Below are 23,151 nucleotides of genomic sequence, written 5' to 3'. Positions count from 1 at the left end.
ATCATCCTTTGGTAGTAGCAGTAGTGTTTTTATACTATACACTCTGTTAGTAGCCAGAATATAAGAGCTGCTGCTTTTTTTCTCCCCATCCCCCAATATCTTAATAATGTCTTCATAAGTTTTCCTTCAGTGATAAGTAACAGACAGACCTATAACTAAGAAGGTTTCATAGTTTTGAAAAGTGACTGGATCAAATGCTTGCTTTAATGTTTAGGTGCAGAAACAAAAATAGAACAAGTATTTCTCCAACGAACTTTCAATAATGAGGCTAGATTACAATAAACTACTCTATCAGGCACTGTTCTAGGCACTAAGTACAGAACAAAACAGACAAATTCTTTGACCTAATGGAATTGACATTCTGTGTAGAGACACAGACAAATATAAATCACAGACTATGTGTGTGTGTGTGTGTGTGAGAGAGAGAGAGAGAGTGTTACTAAATATTTTTAAGATAAAATATAAACCAGTTGGTTTATATTATATATATATATATATATATATATACATATATAAAATATTATCTATATAGTAGACAGAGTGGTCACACAGTGGCTTCTGTGAGGCAGTGACATTTAAGTAGGTACAAACGAAATGAAGGAGAGATCCAGGTGATTATCAAGTCTCAAACAAAGGAGATAAAAGAATACAGAAGGCAGGGAGAGGAGGGGTAGGAAGGAGGGAGGAAAATAGGTAGTCACGAAGAGAGAAAGAAAAGAAGACTAGACTTCTTAACATGTGATGTAAACCACTCTTTTCTTCAAATATGAACCCTGAGCTATTGTTGTTAGAAGAAAAAAAAATGTATGTTCTTAAGATGTCTATGTCATTTCTACAATAATAAACCCAGAAATTAATATGGAACACTTCAAGAAAAAAAGGGGGTATTTGATTTATGCCAAAGTTAAGGTTTTGTTAAAGTCTCATAAAATTTATCTTCCATAAAATGTCACATATAAGAGAAGTCTAGTCCAAAGTATAGGTAACTTAAACAATATTTTATTAAATTAATGTAATTAAAATGCGACATATGAAGACAATATGAGAACTTACATCAAAGGAGAACAAATCTTTGTGAATACAGAAATTAAAAATATTCACTAGTGTTTCAATTCCTTTGTAAGTACTGTATAATGTAGATCAAAATGCATGTTTTTTTTTAAAAGAACACATGTCCTTAGCATTAAATGTGACTGTGAATATACCTGTGTAAATCAAATTTTTATTTACCAGATTTTTAAATATTTAAATATCTTTCAGGGTAAAGTATACACCTGAAACTAATGTAACATGTCTATACTCAAATAAAAAAAATTAAAAATTAAAAACAAATAAAGGCTTTACTTTATTTATTCCCTGTCTTCCCTGTCTTCCCTAGCAAAAAGTACTATCTGAGCTATCATGCACATCATACAGATCTCATTGCGCCTATACTGTTGAACACATCTCTATATGTTTTAACAACACCTAGAATTGCATGTCTCAAGCACAGTAAATGCCAAAATCAAGTTGAAAGAAAGGAGTTATTCCAAGCAGTAGGTAGTTTTAGAAGAACATTGCACCACGATTATATGTATGTGAGAGTGTACGTGAACCTTTGAAATAAAATGTCTTCCATATACACAGACTAAGATACCTAAAAATAGATCCTGTAACATATACATCCCCAGAACCATTTCGTGTGACATTTAGTTGTAGAAAAAGCAATAGAACATTTTATTTTACATCCATGAAAGCCAAATTAAGTTTTCTCCAAACATTTACAGAGAAGAAATTAGACCATTCTGACATAAATACTTAGAACTTTTTGGCAAAACACTGAATACGCAGAGTATAAAATAATACGAATTACTTACAACCATTTCATTCAGAGACACCCAGCAGTCCGGTGGGAAGTCCTGCAGTAGTGGGACTAAGAACTGAAGACAGCCATCCCAGTGGCACAGGAGCAACATCATGCCGATCAGGTTAAAAATTCTCACCACCGCGCTGGCAAGGTCATACGTCATGTGGAAAATCTGTTGACCAAAATATAAAATCAATCCTTATAATTCTTATCATCAATTTTCTTTAAAGTGAAGAATACTATCAATGTTGGTGGACACTGACATTATGTAGTGTAAGTATTGATTTAATAAAAATATGTAAAGAACTTTACAATGAGAAACAGAGGTTACATTTCTTTACCTTTACCTTGAGGCCTGGCACTCTGCTTTCTGAGAATTGCAACCAGATGTGGGTTCTCCACAAAGTACAGGGATAACATAAACACATTAAACGCATGGATCATGTTTTATAAAGCATTTGTTGGCCTGATTTTCATTTACTGTCCTTCTGCACATTTTGGCAATGCTGTTTTAAAGAAGTTAACAAATTTAACCCTCTTCCCTGAATCTCATCCCTATTAAATTAAAGGATTTGTGAACGGGCCAAAAAAATAATACCAAACAAAACCACAATGACTGAAAACCAGTGTCAAAAATAGATTAATTTCAAAATATAAAATAATATTGAGATTTAACTGCAGTTAACTTTATAGCTATATGAATGTAGGTACTCCTTTTATTGAATATGAGTAGTGGCCTCTGAGATAAAAGCTTGTCTGAATTTGGATAAAATACAATTGGGTCTCACTTTTAAAAAATTAAAATTGTTACTTCCCTTTCCTGTGAATCTTTCTTATTTATATTTTCATGAAATCCAATATGACAGGTAAGATTATTTCAGAAAGTACAAAAATTATGGCAAATCAATGATCTCTATCATAATTTTAGAATTGTGAACTTACATATAGCTCGATATCTATAACTTTTCATCCATCCAGTTATTACAAGAAATAAAACTAGAACCTTAATCCTTCCTTTAGCAGCTCATATATTATATCACTCTCTACTGCTAATATTTCTGCTTATATTTTACCTACTCTAGAATAACAAAACCCACTTGAGAGCAGACCTACATTCTAGAATAAACTTTTTTTTCCTAAGGGTTAAAAAGCTACTGAGTCAATAAAATTAATAAATATGCATAAATACACAAAGAAACAACACCTTGAGGTATTCAGATTCACACTGTTATAATTCAACAAAAGAATCATCTATTTTTGAAGTAATGAGGACACCATGGATTGAAAAATTATCTGATGGGGCGCCTGGGTGGCGCAGTCAGTTAAGCGTCCGACTTCAGCCAGGTCACGATCTCGCGGTCCCGGAGTTTGAGCCCCGCGTCAGGCTCTGGGCTGATGGCTCGGAGCCTGGAGCCTGTTTCCGATGCTGTGTCTCCCTCTCTCTCTGCCCCTCCCCCGTTCATGCTCTGTTTCTCTCTGTCCCAAAAATAAATAAAAAACGTTGAAAAAAATTTTTTTTAAAAATAAAAAAAAGAAAAATTATCTGAGAAACAGAAAAAAAAAACCCACAAATTTTCTGTTTTGATTTAGAAACTATATCTTGTAAGTTAATGCCTATAATTCTTTAAAAAAATTTTTTTTTAAGTTCATTCATTTTTGAGAGAGAGAGAGAGAGAGACAGAGCATGAGCAGGGGAGGGGCAGAGAGAAGGAGACACAGAATCTGAAGCAGGCTCCAGGCTCTGAGCTGTCAGCACAGAGACCGACGCGGGGCTTGAACTCACTAACTGAGAGATCATGACATGAGCCGAAGTCAGACACTCAACCGACTGAGCCACCCAGGCTATGTCTATGTCCCTAATGTCTATAATTCTTAAGAGATACATACTGATATACGTAGAGGTAACATGACAGGACAGCTGGGATTTTGCTTTTATAAAATCACCAAATAAGTCTTTAATTAAATGTTTTTCACTTTGATACATTTTGTATTGGCCATTAATTCGTTCTTTAAACAATCTTCCTTTTTGACATAGTAATTATAGTGAGAATTCTCACTTTCTTTGTGGGAATATACACAGTTCTGAATTCCTTTTAAAAGTAAGATAGTGGTCCTAGATTTTAAAGGCAACAGATCACATATTTTTATATTCAGACAGCTATCCACAGAACAATGAATTTTAAAGAATTAAGAATTTTATTTTCCTCTAAGTTACTTTTTAATTTGGTTTTGTATTTGGCAAACCCATAGAAAAGTCCTTTCAATGTTATTCCCTCTGATCTTCCTTGGTCACTAAATTTAAAAACAAAAAACTTACCAAAAATTTCATCAATAATTTCTCATTAGAAGTAATACAATAAAGCATAATAAAAAAGCTTTCTGTTATTAAAGTAGTAAATTAAACCCAACATGGATTTAAACATTTTCTATTTAGTACTAGAACCCTATAAATATTTATCTAAGTATTTCCTGACAAAATGGTTCAATATGGGTTTTGGGTAAGTGTTGCATTGCTGTGAAATAGGGTTAAGTTGCAGAATATAAGCTTCTGGATCAAACAAGGAACTAATCACCTTTCAACCTAATTACCTGAAGTAAACAATATCTGAAACTCTCTGCCAAAGTCTATAAATTATAAGCATGTGGGCAAACATGTAATTATGAGACCTTAGAGTGAAGTCTGGGATGTTATAGAGGACTAGGTCCCATTCTTTATACATCTGGCTTTTATGGCTTTACCACTTTCTTTGTGAGGAATTAGATTCTTTTTTGTGGGATTTTATGAGATTATTTATTGTAATTAATAGCACATGCTGTAATTCAACAATTCCTTTACGAAAATGCTATTATTTCTGAAATGTTTCCAGAGAAATAGAATTACCATTTTCAGAAAGGAAGTTAATGGTGACATAAGGTCTTTCATTACATATTAGAAATACATTGTTTTGTTTTGTTTTGTTTTGCTTCCATGTGATTCCTGGACTCCTATTATAACAAGATAAGCCCTGGAATTACTATTTCCAACCTCATAGTATTAGTAGACATAAATCTACTAATGCTAGATTTATATACTAACCCTGCTGTATAGACAATGTTCAATACACTGAAATGAATTTCCTCCTTTTTGGTCTTTAACATTCTGTGTTCAAAAGTAATTTGACTTTTTGGAGCTATCCCCAAATCTTACTTTGGAAGAGGCAAAGTAAGTTGCCTGTTTTGACACTGGTCAATACCAGAGGCTAATTTCAAATAGGCAAATCCACGTATCTCCATCTTGATTTATCTACCCAACAAAAGAACATCATAATGTATGTAGTATTACTTTTGATGTACACCTGAATGTGTAGAGTGCTTAGGCCCAAACTAATCGTCTCTTGAGCTCTTATTAACTAATACACTCTGGCAGGCATAATCATCTCATTGACTGGTTGCTGAGACTATGAAAGGCTCTGTTAAAACCTTGTTCACAGAAGATATGGAATAAGAAAACTATTCCTTTATGGGAGCACATACGTCTACAGATAGACACATTAACCAAAGAAGGAAAAATCTAATCTAATTCATGCATAGCCACAACGTTTTATTGTCTAAGGGCAGCTTGTAGGATAAATGTAAGTGTGACTTTACTCAAATTCCTGATCAAAGAGCTGATACCACTGATTAATTAATATTCTCAGGGTTTTTTTTTTCCATCTACAAGGTAGACATCCTTAAGTGATATATTCCCATCTAAATCAATTGTCTTAACGCTACTGCATGCAAACCCAACTTCACAGAAAAATGGCACCATATATGACACTCAGTGAACTGTCGAATGAATGAGAATGCTGCAGGGATTTAACAATAATAGCAGAAACAACTTTAGATGATCTTCACAGTGGAAAGCTTTTGCTTTTGTGTTTTAAACCAGGGAATTTAAGAAAGAAAACTCTATTATTTCCTACCTTCCAAGTAATCTAACTTGACTTGAAACCTGATTTGAGTGCTCACAATGTACATAGCAGAAAGACAGGTTGCTCTGACCTACTCTCAATATGCTGCTAAGTGGTACTTATAAGAGTCAACAACAACAACAAAAAAGAATTAAGGTAAGTTTCTAAAGCAGCTCTTTATTTTTATTTTCACAAAACCTAGACTACAAAATACGTCAGTGGAAGGCTCTGTGCTTTGCATTTGTCCAGCTCAGAACATCGTGTTGTTCATATGACTGCAATGAAAGGAAAGATCTGGTAACAAATTCTCACTGGATTCTTTTTATAATATTGTAGTTCTAGAATTCTGCCCGGTTGGAGTTTAATGACTCCAGACTGGATAGGTAATTAACTCTCCAAAACTGAAGAATGCTCTGAGTTAGATAATTTGATTCAGAATCCCCAATTGTGCCCTAATATTTGCAAAAGTGTTTACCATGATTTTTGTATATTCCATCTTGTTTTTGAAAGGTTAAATCCCAAACTGTGCTATATGGCAGATATCCATAAATTAGCTGAGTTCTTTCAAAACATGTCCACATACTGTCTTAATGTTTGTTTATTTTTGACAGAGAGACAGAGACAGACAGAGCACCAGCAGGGGAGGGGCAGAAAGAGAGGGAGACACAGAATCCAAAGCAGGCTCCGGGCTCTGAGGTGTCAGCACAGAGCCTAACGCGGGGCTGGAGCTCATGAACCATGAGAACATGACCTGGACTGAAGTCTGATGCTTAACTAGCTAAGCCACCCAAGACGCCTCTGCCCACAACTTTCTTGATATACTGGATTCAGGGGTTTTCCAGTCTAACAGCCAGATAATGATCAGTGGGCCTTAACTATCTTTAAGCACTTGATGTATTATGTTTTACCTAACCACACAAATTATCAAAAGTGATTTAAGACTTTTCATAAAAACAAATAATCCAGTGAAGAAATGGGTGGAAAACATGAAGAGACACTTCTCTAAAGAAGACATCCGGACGGCCAACAGGCACATGAAAAGATGCTCAACATCACTCCTCGTCAGGGAAATACAAATCAAAACCACACTCAGATATCACCTCACGCCAGTCAGAGTGGCCAAAATGAACAAATCAGGAGACTATAGATGCTGGAGAGGATGTGGAGAAACGGGAACCCTCTTGCACTGTTGGTGGGAATGCAAATTGGTGCAGCCGCTCTGGAAAACAGTGTGGAGGTTCCTCAGAAAATTAAAAATAGACCTACCCTATAACCCAGCAGTAGCACTGGCAGGAATTTACCCAAGGGATACAGGAGTGCTGATGCATAGGGGCACTTGTACCCCAATGTTTATAGCAGCACACGTAACAATAGCCAAATTGTGGAAAGAGCCTAAATGTCCATCAACTGTTGAATGGATAAAGAAACTGTGGTTTATATACACAATGGAGTACTACGTGGCAATGAGAAAGAATGAAATATGGCCCTTTGTAGCGACATGGATGGAACTGGAGAGTGTTATGCTAAGTGAAATAAGCCATACAGAGAAAGACAGATGCCATATGGTTTCACACTTATGTGGATCCTGAGAAACTTAACAGAATCCCATGGGGGAGGGGAAGGAAAAAAAAAGAGGTTAGAGTGGGAGAGAGCCAAAGCATAAGAGACCCTTAAAAACTGAGAACAAACTGAGGGTTGATGGGGGGTGGGAGGGAGGGGTGGGTAGGTGATGGATATTGAAGAGGGCATCTTTTGGGATGAGCACTGGGTGTTGTATGGAAACCAATTTGACAATAAATTTCATATATTAAAAAAAAAGACTTTTCATAGCATGCATTGATCTGTCCCTAGTCTTGGCTTCATGAACAGTGATCATTTAAAGTCTAGATTTCTTCTACGTTCTCAGTACTGATTCAAGACTTCAAATATAACTTTATAATTTTTATCAAAGTAACAGAATCAAAAAAGTCAGAAATGGTTCTTTTGACAAAGGCTACTCTTATTCTTAAAGTACAAAACAAGGCTGGATACTTTTGTTTCTCTTTTTGTTTCTTTTTAATTCTGCACCTGCATGAATCGAATTATCTTTTATATGGAGTGTCTATGTGCCATGTTGACACAGAAAATAAGAAAACAAGTATTTACCAACTCAGTCTGTTTCACAGCGAACATGTTATTTAGGATTCAATATGTAGTAGCTCTAGTCAATATTTTAAGAGCCCTATTGCACCTTCAATAATTCTTAGCTTGAAAATGATCCAGGTTACCTTACCATGCTTTAGGTACCAAGTGCAGAAGGTTTTACTTGATCTCTGAGAGAAGAGCACTGTTCACAGTCATCTCTTTGAACACTGACCAGTGACTGCTCTCCCTATTCTATGTAGGATCTCACTCAGAAAGGCTGGTCCACAACCTTCAGAAGAGTCAACCACCTGGGCCTCTCATGTCAGTCTCTGTAAACAAAGTGCAGTTATTCAGTCCACAAACTCACTCACCAATTGTCAAATTCTCATGCTGTTGAGTGCTTTCTTTCTGGATTTTTCTTTCTACTGTCCCTTCCAAAACTCATTCTTCATCATTGATTAACTCTCATATACCCTCAGCCTTTTCGTAACACTCTTCCTCTTCTTCTATGCGTTTCCTGAGACATAGGGACCCCCCTCACCCTCTCCAAAGCCTCAGCTTTCCTGGTAGCTCTCACAAACAGAGTTGGTTCAATTCTTTCCTATTTTATAAGCCTTAGGTTCTTTTGGCAGTGGCCTCATTTTCCCAGCTTGCCTTTTGCTGCTGTCAGACAATTATTTGTCCAGCTGTAGTTTAAAAAAAAAAAAAAAAAGTCTTCTCCTCAGCGCTCATTCCATTTGGCTATTCCACTCATAACATTCCCTCATTTCTGCATATAACAACCTCTCAATCTCCAGCCTCAGCACATCTCCATTTATTAGAGAACTCTGTATTTTTCCACTGCCTTTTCTCTGCAAAATGTCAACTGCTGATTAATTAAAACAGCTACTTTCTATACCTGCGCTGCTGAAGATTACTGGAGAGGAAACTAGATTGTGGCTATTAAAAATTTTTTTTGTAATGCCCACCTCATTTGAGATCTTCGTCTATGGTCTATTCATTTCCTCATTCCTAACACCACTGATCCTATATTTATTCCTCTCTTCTATCTCTCCCAAAGCTCATGACTATCCTACTCAGTTTCAGATTAAAATTTTACCTTTTCCAGAGGAAACACATTCTTATATTTTAATCCCCTCAACTCTGACCCCTCATACCTTCAAACAAACAAACAAACAAAGAAACAAACAAACAAACAATCTGTAACTTTTCTTACTGGCCATGGCCTAATATTAAAAGACGGTGTGTTTTTTATTTAAGATGAATCGCTACCAACCTTTTCTAAACTTTTTCCTCTTCAGAAACCTAAATAATTAGTTCACAGGTCCTCAACTTATGGGGAAAACCAACTCTCTCCGCAACCGTTATGGACAGACCCTTTTGTAAAGTACAGAAAAAACGAATTGATATAAAAATGAAATTAATAAAACCCAAGACATATGTAATAGAGCCTAAAGTTCTTAAATGTGGTGGCAATTACCTGATGGCTTTTTCTTCAGAACTGTTAACTTCTACATGAGCTTTATCTCAAATATTTAGAAATAATAAAATTTCTCATTTCCTCAAAACCATTTCAAATTGAAGAAGAATTTTCATTTCCTAGGTACTAACCTAATTCTCCCCCCCCCCCCCCACTTTATATTCTTTTCAGTTTGGCTTCTCAAAAAAACTCTCCTCCCTGGAATTTTGAGACAGAGAGAGCTGGCCTGCCTTCACCCACCTTTAGTGGGTAAAGTGATTTTCTTTTCTCGGTTACATGTGCAAATTACCATCTGGTGCAAAATCTGATTTCCTGAAGGACATATGTGTCATAGCTACTCTGTGCTTCTGTCCCCCTCCCCCTTCTCCATGGATGAAAGGAGTGTGCAGATATTTAAGGCTGACTTCATTTTCCCAAATGGGAAATTGAAACTTGGGAAAAAATATACATCTATTTGAGCGTTCTTTTCGAAGTGGCACAGATATATCACTGGAATTATAGAGAAAAATATGTCTCATCACGACTCTGCACTAAGACTAAACAGTACTAATACAGTCATAACAACTACATACTTACAGAATAGAATGTACTATTTATCTGTCACGACTATTAAGACATAAAGTATAGTTGACTATGCATGTGTTATTTTGGTCATGTCCACACACTTTTTTAATAAACATATATGTATGTATAAAATAAAAAATTCAGGGTGCCTGGGTGACTCAGTCAGTTAAGCGTCCAGCTTCAGCGCAGGTCACGAATGCACGGTTTGTGAGTTCAAGCCCTGTGTTGGGCTTTGTGCTGACAGATCAGAGCCTGGAGCCTGCTTCAGATTCTGTCTCTCTCCCTCTCTCTCTCTGTCTCTCTCTGTCCCGCTCATGCTCTCTCTTTCTCTCTCTCTCAAAAACAAATAAACATTAAAAAATTTAAATAAAAAATTCAATTCTAGATATTTTTGTTGCAATGAAATCGTCACATTTCTTAATTCTCTTTTGCATTGACTATTACTTAAACTCTATGACTTTTTCGTTGCTTTGCCATGTATTGTATATCATCCATTTCTAATCCTACATATTTTTATACAGGATTCTAATTTCATATACCTAAACATTTAAAAAAGTATGTCTTCATGCAAAATTGCTCTTTGTTTAGCTTTGCTAGTGTGAGAAAAGTCTAAGAACATGAATTATTAAAGAAACATAAAAAATGGCAAAATCCTATAATATGGATTCTTTGAAGATTTTGACAGAAAACAATGATATGAAACAGTTACAGTGTAAACTGTAAAAGGTATACATTTTGAAAACTGGGAAACACATGCCTGATGGTATACAGCTGACCCTCAGCAAATGTTTTTTCTCCCACAGAGATTACTCAACTAACAATGCATTTCATAAATGGGTCAGCACTAACGAGTATCTAACGGAGACAAAACATTTCTACAAAGCTTACTCATTTTCCTATAAATTTCAAGTCATTATCAGCTGATGACTGGGAATAGGTCTGAAACAAAAATGCTACAACAGGTGACATTTTTTAAATCAAATATATCTACATTCACATTTTTTTTAAATTCCTCATGAAGAAAGAGTACATCCTCTTAACTTATAGGGGGACTATGTAGTATAACAGAACATCTATTTATTGGACTGTGCCCTAGAAAACACAAAAGCGCAAGCATAACCCCCATGTGCTTAATTTACTTTAGGAAGTAGCTTACACACTGGGCAAATCAAATTACAAATGAATATTGAAAATGGTTCTATTAAGAAGAGTGTTTGATGGATTAGTACTATGGAAAAAATGAAATTAATTAAAATTAAACAATTTAAAATCATTGCCTATTCCTGTATTACAAATTTCAAATGGCTGTAAATGTATACAATATATGCAAATTATATAACTACTGAAATATTTTAATAAAGAAAATAAAAAAATATATTTTACAAACCACCTAAACCTTATTTTAATAATGGTGGTGGGAAGGATTTTTCATGCTTACTAGACACATTTAGTTCAGGATAAAGTCAGCACTAAGATACTGATTTAATGAAATTTAATAAATTTCTTTTTGAAACTTCAAATCTTATCTCGAAAACTCAAAATGAAAATTTATTTTTTAAATAAAAAATTAATATTCTCTTTTTATTGTCTAGCACACAGTAAAAATGATATTCAAGTAAACAATCAGAAGTGGCTACATAAGTGTGTGTGTGTGCAGAGAAAGAGGATGAAAAATCAAACTAATAACTGCATTAGCAATATTCGTTGACTTCTGTAGCTCTTGTGAATACATTTCAAATGGTATTTCCATAACACTGTGGTTTTGGGAGAAGACTGAAGAATAATTCATTTTAGAAACACCATAATGCTAATAATAGTCTCATTTTTACCTGTAGTATCTCATGTCAATCTTTTGCTTACTTTCTCTTTTGTATAACTGCAGTCTCATCAGATTTGTAATACGTTACACATTCCAATAAGTACAAATTGAGTTGTCTCTACCTTTGAGCTACAAATAGTAACATTATTCTAGTTTTTGTTATCAGTTCATTTGCTAAGCATATGAAACGAATCACATGGATTCATGCTTTTGGGAAGGGCAAAAACAGACCATACAATGGAATGGAGAAATGAACTTAATCCTTGTAAGAAGATACTTTACTTTGGAGACTTCATCTCATTAACTTGTATTTTAAAATACATCTAAATGATGATCACTGTTAAAATAAAGAAAAGACCACTTCAGTGTACAAGCTTTAGTAACTAAACTATAAAAGCAAATAAAGCAGAGGATATTTAAACTCATTTTATATACTCTGTAAATTGTTTTCCTACACACAATATCCTGTTGATATTACATAGTCAATACATAGCTATTGAATTGCTTTGAAATTACCAAGTAAGAATCAGGTATTTTCATACCATTCAGATATCATCCAGAAAGAATTTTTATACTAATCTTCAGTTAGTCAAATACTATTAAACTATCTTTGAGAAATGTATAAAAACATAATATATTTTGGTGGTCTCTAGCAAATATATTTTTAAGTATGCCTCATATGATATTATGTATTATTATGGGTTCCATTTTCTATACTTTCTGTGAGAAAAAAATCAACTCTAAAATTCTTGGTTTCACATTCATGAACTTTGTTATATTGACAAGTGATAATAAATGTTTAGTACCTCAACCAATTTTTTGGCCTAAAATATTAAGAATTGTAGTGTTTGTGGTATGGTGAAATCTTTAAAATTTGGACATATATATTTGCATGGAGCATCAAACTGCTAGGTACAAATATTTTTTCAAAAATTTGAACTACTATTTTGCCAATCTTAGAGATATATAACAAAGGTAACATAAAAAAAAAACACTGAAAAACAGTTTTTGCCATGTAAGAACTGAAAAAAATAGACATTGGAGAAATGCATAACTTGAAACCAGGAAACTAGAGTTCCAGTCCTGTCTTTGCATTAATCAGTTTCTAAAAATTTGCCTTAGCTTTTCAACTAAAAGAAAGAAGATGCAGCAAATTACCTCTGATGTGTAAAATTCCATAATACCCTCTACTTTAGAAATGAAAAAATGCAATTTTAAAAAGTGAAAACACAGGGAAGAAAATTACACACACACACACACACACACACACACACACACACACACACACTGGAAGATAAACTGGAAGTAAAACACTGATTTATGTAAGTAATTTCCCTAAACCTTGGTTTGTAAAACAAATAAATAAAAATATAATAATAAAACTAATGGTAATGTAAATACGTGGTATAATAAAATGTGATAGAAGCCATTATATTTAAAATAATTGCACGATGTCTTTCTCAACATCCCCTTCACCATTTACAGTCTAGAAAGGTTGTGTGCAAACCAACTCATTGCATCATTTTCCAAAAGAAGCCAATAGAAAAGACAAGAGGAAAAAAAGCTGGTTTCTGAAAAAACCATTAAGATGAAAACAATGCTTCCTCATAATTTTTTAGCAGGAGCTGTAAGAATTACCTCATGCATTGGCACGTCATCTTGCTACTCTACAAGATGAGCCAGTCAACTTAAGAATACTAATTTATTTGAGTGGATTTGTGTCAGAGTTGCCCCGGAAGAAAAAAAATGGTGTTGGGTCACTGTCTTGGCAAAAATGCCTTCACTAAGCATATGATTTTGGGTATGAAACCATAAAATACAGCTACAAATTTAAGCGAGTAAACCATACATTCGGCCATTTGGTGAAACCCAATAAGTGAGAAAAACGTAGTATTATTGCAACCTCCCGAAAAGAAACTTAAAAAATAAACAAGGGTTGGCAAAGTTGCCAGCAACCCAAGAAACATTGGAGTAGGGTTTGATCTATTGGAAAATGGCATGATTTCAGATTCACTAGTTGAACACTTTCCAGAACCACATATGCATTATAATTCTTCATCAGTTCAGATAATAGGGCGTCAAGATATTTGCCAGACCACCTGAAGTGCTGAATATACTTCAGTATCAGAATGGTTCTAGGAATTATATAAATTGCTGTATGTGGAAGGACCCTTAAAAGGAATACAATTTTTTTTGTATAAATTTGATTTTTCTAATCACCAAAGACACTTACCAATATCGGCCCTGTGCAGAATATCAGTAGGCACTGGATCCTCCAGTGTTCATGGTCTCACCTCCACCACACATTCACACACGCATGCAAACACTCCTGTCTCCAGCATCCAGCCACCCGTTTTAAGCAGGACTGAGTTTTCTCTAGACCCGCTGCAGAGCTCTCAGAATTGTTCTTCCTTTTAACACACACATCTTGTAGTAACCACATTTGATTTATTTGGGGTGGGGTGTGGTTAGGGGAGTCAGGACACATGTGAGATATTTCTCTCTTACCCCTTTAAAATAGCTTGTCTGGGTATAGAATTCTAGATTGAAAATCTTTTTCTCAGAGATATTTGAAGACTTAACTCCATTCCTTCCAGCATCTAGCGAAACTGTATCAAACTGTATCTTTTGCCAAATACGAGTTGAATCGCTTCAGTGAAAAGATAGGAGGTTTACATGGGGATACATGAAAAATGCCCCAAATCCATGTATGTGTGTGCAGGGTGTGAGACATAGGTTACAAGTAATGATTTGCACAGTTGTCATATTGACCTTGAATTCCATACCTTTCCTGCATTCAGTCCTATTGCTCAGTTATGTTCTGCATTAAGCCTTCTGACTTCAAATCAAACTGTCTCCACAGTTCACAGTACAGACTGGCTCTCACCTCTTTTGCAGACCCTTTTGCAGCATATTCCAGGATCTGATTTTCTCTCTGTGGGCTATTCTTCATTCTACTCCCTTTCATTTTAATCTTGTAAAAATTTTGAGAACTTTCCCATCTCAGTAAGAGCTCCCTGCTCTTATTCCCTTCTGTTTTATAAATGCATTCCTTTTTTCACTTTGTTTCTTTAATAGTGCTGGAGTCTTAGGAGGAACAAAATGCCCATATATGTGTCTTATCTGTCTTCCTCAACTAGTAATCTCTTTTCCTTTTTTTTTTAATGTTTATTTATTTTTGAGGGAGAGAGAGAGAGAAAGAGAGAGAGACAGAGCATGAGCAGGGGAGGGGAAGAAAGAGAGGGAGACACAGAAACCAAAGAAGCAGGCTTTAGGTTTGAGCTGTCAGCACAGAGCCCGACGTGGGCCTCGAACTCAGGGATGGCAAAATCATGACCTGAGCTGAAGTTTGACACTTAACCAACTGAGCCACCCAGGAGCCCCAAAACCTCTTATTTTCTTCCCAATTGTTTGAATCATCAACCCTAATATAAAAGGACTATACAACTCAAATTCATATCTACACATTCTTTCTGGAATAACTGATTTGTTCCAATAAGCTGTTGATATATTCAACTACCAATAAGTCATTATTAAATGAGTTTAATTTTGTAGCATACTTTCCAACCTCCAAGTTACCCTCCCTCAATAATTCTCCTCATAAATAGGTTTGGTTTCACACACCTACATTTAAAAATTAATTTAGAATCTCTTTGTGAAATCCCTATCCTATTCCTAAAATTATGTTGGGCTTTGTTGTAACAGATTTAATTCATAAATTAATTTGTGTCTGTGATTATTTTTCAACATTTATTACTTTTTCAACATTATTATCTCATATTTTCACCTTCTTTGGAAATATGGTCTTCTTGGCATCCAGAATTAACACGCTATGATTCAAACTTGAACATGTTAAATCTCTGCTTGAACTTTTGTTAGAGATCCAGATAATCTTTAGGATGTCTGAACTCCTTGGCCTAGTGTAAAAGGCCCCTTGTGATCTGCCCTCTGTCCACTATTTCACCATCATGTCTCATCTGTCCTCTATAGGTAATCCATGCTTGGGGGAGACCAAACTTGTCATAGTACCCTTTATACAACATGATTGATCAGGGCCTGTATCTGTTTACATAATATTGTCTCTTGGTATAAGGCCTTCCATCCCATCTCTTTTTGGACTGATGACTTTCTTATTCATATTTCAAAACTTGGCTCAAACATCACTTCCTCAGGAAAGGCTTACTTGACTTCTCTCGGGAGAGAATTAAGAGTTTCCTCCCATAGGACCTAGTCCATAATTCTATAAAAATGTTTTATACTTGACTATAATTACATGTTTATACATCTGTGTCCTCAACTAGATTGTAAAACCCTGGAGGTCAAGCACTGTATTCACATAGCAGGTGCTTAACACATGTTTATAAAATATAAGAATATGAACAAGAGACGAAGGAACAGGAAGAAAGAAAGAAGGGAGGGAGGGAGGGAGGGAGGGAGGAAGGAAGGAAGGAAGGAAGGAAGGAAGGAAGGAAGGAAGGAAGGAAAGAAGGAAGGAAGGAAGGGTGGGAGGGAGGGATAGAAGGCGGGAAGGAGGAAGGAAGAAAGGGAGGCAAGGAAGCAGGGAGGGAGTTGGCGGGGTGGAAAGAAAGAAAGGACTTCCTAGTTTGAAAACAAGTGGACATTTTAGTAAATAAGGACCTTTGGGATTATTACATATTTTTTCAAATTCTTTGTGTGTGTGTGTGTGTGTGTGTGTGTGTGCTAACAGAATGGAGACTCTGATTTGAAGAGAATCTTTATCTTGTGCCTATAATGAAATAAGTTATATACAAATTTTGTTTGTAATTTTTGTACTCATTAATTCTAGACTATCTGTCATCCTTTGTCACACCCGGATTACATGATCAATATTCATATAGACATTGTCATTGTGTAGCTTGTCCTTATTCAAGCTTTTAATTACCAAACCTTACTTCTCTGGTGCCATCTTTTTTCCTACCTAGTTTTTATTCTTCATTGTCTTATTCTCACTAAACTTTTTTTTAAATTGTTTGAGGTGGCTACTCTTGGAAAAGTTCCATTTTCTCCTGCTCTCTTCTCTCTGCTCATCACTTCCTTCATTACCCAGTCTGACACAAAAGTCCATCATTTCAACCAGTATCTTACCAAAATTGTCAATTATCTTCTGCTCTGATGCATTTTCATGGTAATATCCTGTTCCAAGATTATCTGACTGTCCACAATCTCACTCCTATATATGAGCTTCCATATATTGCTGAAGAGAATGCCATAACTGCACAACTAGCTCACAGTTTTAACATTAACTAGATTTTCAACACTGTTTAGTGTTATGTGCACATCCCTACACAGCAAATCTGAATCTCAGGTTAGCTAGTTCAAACTTTTCCAAGTCTCCCAAAGTCTACCATACTTCACCTGCTTATTTCATCACAAGAAAATATTTAACTTCCAATTTTACTGAGAAACATTGTCATTTACAGACTTATTTACATCCATCCTTTCTCCTTACTTTCAAGTGGATGTCATTTGTTTCCCTCTCTGACAACTCTTTCTCTTTTCTTAATCTTGCTATATTCTCAGTGGCCTTGTTTCATTCATTATCCTGTCTTCTTCCTCAGATTCACCCCTATATTTTCTCTTATCAGAATTTAAGCATATTTAAATCTCTCCTATATTAAAAATTTGTCCACTCAACCTCTATTCCTCTCCATCCACTATACTAATATCTACTTCTTGTCTCAAATATATTGAAAAGTTGTTTACATATTCTCCAATTTTGACCCTATATTCACTTTTAAACATGTGGAATCTGATGTCTCCTATTTCAGCTGAGAACATTCATGGTGAAATCGACATATATCTCTGTGGCTATACAATAAGCAATTTGCAAACTACATCTGCTTGACCTCCCTGTATATTCACCAGGTTTTATTTACTCCTCCTCCACACTCCACTTTCTCTGTTTCTGATATTTTAATAAGCAATTTTCCTTATTGCTCCTCATTTATTCCCATTTCTCTCATGAAGTATAATTCGGTGTCAAGGTATACAGTCTCTGCTCTCTAGGAATATAAATTACTCAGATTCCACTCTATACACTCTCCTTGAGGGACCCTTCCATTTCTATAACTTCAATCATTACTTATAGTCAGGGGCTCCATTACCTTGAATTCTACTGAAGACACCTGTTCATTTTATTTATTTATTTATTTATTTATTTATTTATTTATTTATTTTAAGTTTATTTATTTATTTCAAACAAAAAGTGAGAGTGGGCAGGGGAGAGAGAGGGAGAGAGAGAGAGGATCTGTACTGCCAGCATGAACCCAGTGTAGGGCTGGAACTCATGAACCGAGAGATTATTACCTGAACTGAAATCAAGAGTCCTCCCTCTTCATTTTAAAATCCACAGTCAGGTCACTCTGAAGATGTATGAAACTGTATTAAACTCTTCCCACCTCCATATCCCAGGTGAATTCTCTACAGGGACTAATACATACCAAGCCTCACCGAAGTGTCTCCTCAGGCTAATGCTAGGTTTACTCTGTTCCCTCGTCCTCCACATTCAATTAGTAACTACAACCTGTGAGTATCCCGCCATAAAAGTTTTTGAATCACAAAGTCTTCAATTCAGACATTCCTCATTTTCCACTTGAGTTATTCCAAAACTTCCTAAATTATTTGTAGCTCTCTTGATTTACCCTCTGGTACCCTGCAACTAGAGTTTTCTTTCTAAAACATAAATAAGATGATGCCACTTTCCTGGTTAGAAATCTTTAATGAAGCTCCATTAAATCTGAGATAAAGGCCAAGATCCTAAGTGTAACATTTATGGCCCTTCATGGTCTGGTCACTGCTTACTTCTCAGGCCTCATATGCATCCCTTTCTCTTAGCCGCCATGTTATTTACTTCTAATTACTATATTTGAAAATGTTTATGATTCTTCTTTCTGTCTCCATTAAAATATAAGCTTGATGAGGAGGATTTTATCTTACTCTCTTAGTATCTCAAAATATCTCTTTGCACAAAGTCTTTAATTACAATAAACATATGTCAATTACAAACAGTTGATTGGAGAATGGATGAGTGAAATCCACTACCTGTTAATGCTAAGTCAGTTGCATGTTTATATAAAATAAGTAGCACACAAATACTGCAATCCAGGTGTCACCTACTCAAAAATAATGTATGTTTTTAAAAATGAAAATGATTCCAATGGGATATTTATTTACCTGTTAAGTCTAGTAGGAACTAGTTGAGTATGTAAAATAAACTAGTGGTTAATCATGTTTTAATTATTTTTATGGTCATTGTCATATGTTGTATGATCATAAAATTTTTACATGTTCTACAATAATAAAATTGTTAAATGGAGGAGCTTGGTTTCTACGTTCTGAATGTTCTAAGCTTCTAGAATTTTAAAAATATTGCAGGACTAACAATATTTTTATGAAGGCACAGACAATTTTGAATTTTTGTGACTATTTTCAATTATCCAAAAAAAACCAGTATCCTCTGATGCTGGATCTGAGAACATAAAGCCCACTGTATTTTAAGGAGTTCCAGATCCATTATCAATTTGAGTTAATGGGCTAACCCTGTAACAGACACCTACACCAAGCCAAAATCCACTCTATAAAACTGAATATTTGGACTTATTCCTATTAAGTTGGCATGATTTAAACTCAATAGGATTCAGTATTTCTGACAAATTCTAAATGGAGGAGTCCAAAAGGTTACTATCATTATTATCTGGGCTTTCAACCAGCATTCAAACTCACAAATCACTGTCATGTTTTCTGCTAAATTCAGCATCGATTCTAGACTCCACATTCTTTCATTCCTTTAGTATATTTATGTAGTATAAGAATTAATGGAAGAGCGTATTTCTGTATTATGCTTAGCAGTGTATTTAGAAATAAAAAACATGCATTTTTATTTAAGACTCAAAAGGTGAAAAGTTTTAATAAGTCTACCTCTCTACATACTTATATTTCTGTAACCCTTTTTTCTGTTTTTTTTTCTTTTTATAAGTTTATTTATGTATTTTGAAAGAAGAGAGCACAAACAAGGGAGGGGCAGAGAGGAAGAGAGAGAGAATCCCAAGCAGGCTCTGCACTGTAAGCACAGAGCCTTACGTGGGGCTCGAACTCACGAACCACAAGATCATGACTTGAGCCAAAAACAAGAGTGGGATGCTTAACCAACTAAGCCACCCAAGCACCGTCTGGAACCCTTTTTTCTAACTTTTTTTGAAAAATATCAGCATTTCCTAAACAGTCATATTGAAGGCCCAAATTTTGGGTTTAATATACAGAATGAGAATTCTAAAAGTTTTAGAATTAAATTGTAAATAAAAACATTTACAAAGCATTTTTTAAAAGCAGCAGGCGAGAGTATCTAAAAGACATTTCTACCCTGAAAAGGAGACAAAAGTGTTTTCAATATTCCTGTAGATGTTATCCATACTGCAAAGTTCTTTTAAGGATTTTTATAAACTTTATTATCTGCCAACCAATTTGATAGATAATCATCCTTTAAAAGGAAATGCTATAGATGGAGTGGGTCTCTCTCAAGTTCATATTGAGCCTTAACCTCTGACATGCTGGTATTTAGAGATAGGGCCTTGGGAGGTCATTAGGTCATAAAGGTAGAGTTTTCATCAAAGGATTGGGGCCCTTAGAGCAAGAGACCAGAGAACTTGTTCTCTCTCTTTCCACCATGTGAGGATACAGCAGGCACATGGCCATCTGTGAACAAGGAAGAGGACTCTCACCAGACATCAAATCTGCCAGCACATGTCTTTTGGACTCTCCAACCTCGAGAACTGTGAGAAATAAATATCTTGCTGAAGTCATTCAAGTCTATGGATTTCATTACAGAAGCCCCAGCTGACTAGGATGGGGCAGTATTAATTTTACTGTTAATTTGCAAATTAGAAGTCATATTCACTTAACAATTTTAAGTAAGCCATCTGGCTAAAAAAATGGAAAAAGCCTGTATCTTTACAGATTCAATGACTGTGCTGTCAGTGAGAACTTAGGGTGAAGCCACTACTGAATGTATGTAAGAAAAACCAGTATCAAGTGAATAGTATGTATTAGTATGGAATCTGCGTGTTTCTAAGTATATGTGAAAAATATTTGAATTTTATGGTCAAATAGACTTGTCTCCTCGGGCATGGCAGAGCATGGAGAACAAGTTCAGGTCCCAGATTGACTAAGGAAATCTATGACCAAGTCGACTGGGATTGCCAAGACTGGAAGTTAACACAGAGTAAAACTGTCATTGCTGGATTAAAAATACAGTAAAATGGGATATACAGCAGATGAGCAGTAGATAGGTTTAGAAGTAGACTCACCAACGAAATTTCAGAGAGAAGAAGACCTAACATCAAAGAGGAACACAAGCCCCAGACTCTTCCAGGTGCAGTGGGATCAATGACCAACCCAGCTTCCTAGAGTCAGGGAGATTCACTGCCTTTATACAATTGGTCAAACCTAGAAATGCTTAGAGTTTTATGATCATTCAATCAGTCAGCATGATTTTTTTTATTTGGATTTCTTCTCCTTTTCCACTCCTCTGCTTCATTTGTATTCTAGATATACATTAATTCTTTCCTAGGTTGGAGTTTCTGCTTTGTAAATGGTTTCCCTGTCTTTGGGCTGGATTTCTCCCCAATGATTTCTTCTTTTTTTAATTGTTTTTTAACGTTTATTTATTTTTGAGACAGAGAGAGACAGAGCGTGAACGGGGGAGGGTCAGAGAGAGGGAGACACAGAATCCGAAACAGGCTCCAGGCTCTGAGCTGTCAGCACAGAGCCCGACGCGGGGCTCGGACTCACGGGCCACAAGATCATGACCTGAGCTGAAGTAGGCCGCTGAACCGACTGAGCCACCCAGGTGCCTCTCCCCAATGATTTCTTCTTGATGGTACTCTGTGAAGTTTTTTAATCTTAAACTCGCTTCCTTACAATCTGCCTTATACCTTTGGTTTGTCTCTTCTACAATCAGTTGGTGTGTGCCAAGAGTTGAGTTTTATGTTGTTCAAGTCAGCACCATTTAGGAGGAAAAAATGAAAGGAGTATTTAAGCACATATGATATTCCTTTCTACTTTTTTCCCCTTAATTTGAGCAATGTTTTCATTTTAGGCTATAAACCTATTTATGTCTAAATCATCCTTTTAAAAAATCAAAAAAGGAAAACAGCAACAAAAATAAAATTGGAAAGAAATCTCCACTCGAATCCCCATGTATATACCATTCTCTTTCATACTGACCATCTACACTCCCTCATTTCCTACTCACTGCCTTAGCCCAGTCTCATTTTTGTGCCCATTGCCTCTTCTTGCCAAAGTCCACCTCAATGCCCTCCTGCTGACATAGCAATTTATGTTCTGCAGCCTAAGTTTTTTTTTTTTATCTCTATTGCTTTTCACATTTTAGATTATTGACATTCTGAAACTTTTTACTCCCGTAGTTTTCCAGACATCCATACTATCAGAATACTTCTTTTGGCCTCATTCATAGATTTTATTGTTACTGTTGTTGCCCTTTACTGAAAATCCACTTTCTCTAGCTGATGCCTGTAATACTTCCCCTGAAAAACTCTTCTTATAGACTATATCTTCCCTGTTTTATTTCTCTATTTATTTTTTGTTTATTTATCTTAACCATACGTCCTAGACTCATATCAAACTCAACATGCCCCAAATCAAACTTAAAGTTACTTTCACTAAGCATTCTCTATTTTGGTTATTTTAGTTAGTGACAAAGACATTTACCCAGAAACTGAAGAAATCTGAGATTCAACCTTAACTATTTTGTTTTTGTTCATCCTCTATTCCTACGAATTTTATCTCCTAAATATTTGGTGCCTTTCTCCCATTTGTATGTTTCTTGACTACCAATAATTCACATTCTCATCAATTTTAAACATAACTACTGGGGCGCCTGGGTGGCGCAGTCGGTTAAGCGTCCGACTTCAGCCAGGTCACGATCTCGCGGTCCGGGAGTTCGAGCCCCGCGTCAGGCTCTGGGCTGATGGCTCAGAGCCTGGAGCCTGTTTCTGATTCTGTGTCTCCCTCTCTCTCTGCCCCTCCCCCGTTCATGCTCTGTCTCTCTCTGTCCCAAAAATAAATAAACGTTGAAAAAAAAATTTAAACTTAACTACTATAATGACTTACAACTACTCAACAGATATATTCATTGATGAAAACTTAGAAAAATTAGAGACAAACAAACAAACAAAGCAAATACAAAATATTATTTAGTGCTACCACTGATTTGGGTTGGCTAGTTAGCTCAGCTGCTTACAGCATGATGCTGATAATGCACCCACTGATTTAATTGCTGTTAATATTTGGTATAGTTCTTCCTAGATATTTTTCTTTATTTATATTCTCTCTCTTTTTCCATATATTT

General features: G+C 35.5%; 1 protein-coding gene across 1 annotated transcript in view; it reads right to left on the bottom strand.

The window, feature by feature from the left end:
- HCN1 (hyperpolarization activated cyclic nucleotide gated potassium channel 1) overlaps nt 1–23,151 on the bottom strand; it is a 390,472-nt gene that overhangs the window by 171,114 nt on the left and 196,207 nt on the right. The window contains exon 3 of the mRNA XM_011286847.4: nt 1,857–2,018. Within this exon, the coding sequence (XP_011285149.2) occupies nt 1,857–2,018 (162 nt within the window). The remainder of the gene's footprint in view (nt 1–1,856; nt 2,019–23,151) is intronic.

The sequence above is a fragment of the Felis catus genome, chromosome A1 (genome assembly GCF_018350175.1).
Source record: "Felis catus isolate Fca126 chromosome A1, F.catus_Fca126_mat1.0, whole genome shotgun sequence".
In the NCBI taxonomy this organism is placed as follows: Eukaryota; Metazoa; Chordata; class Mammalia; order Carnivora; family Felidae; genus Felis; species Felis catus.
This window is presented reverse-complemented; position numbering and strand designations above follow the sequence as displayed.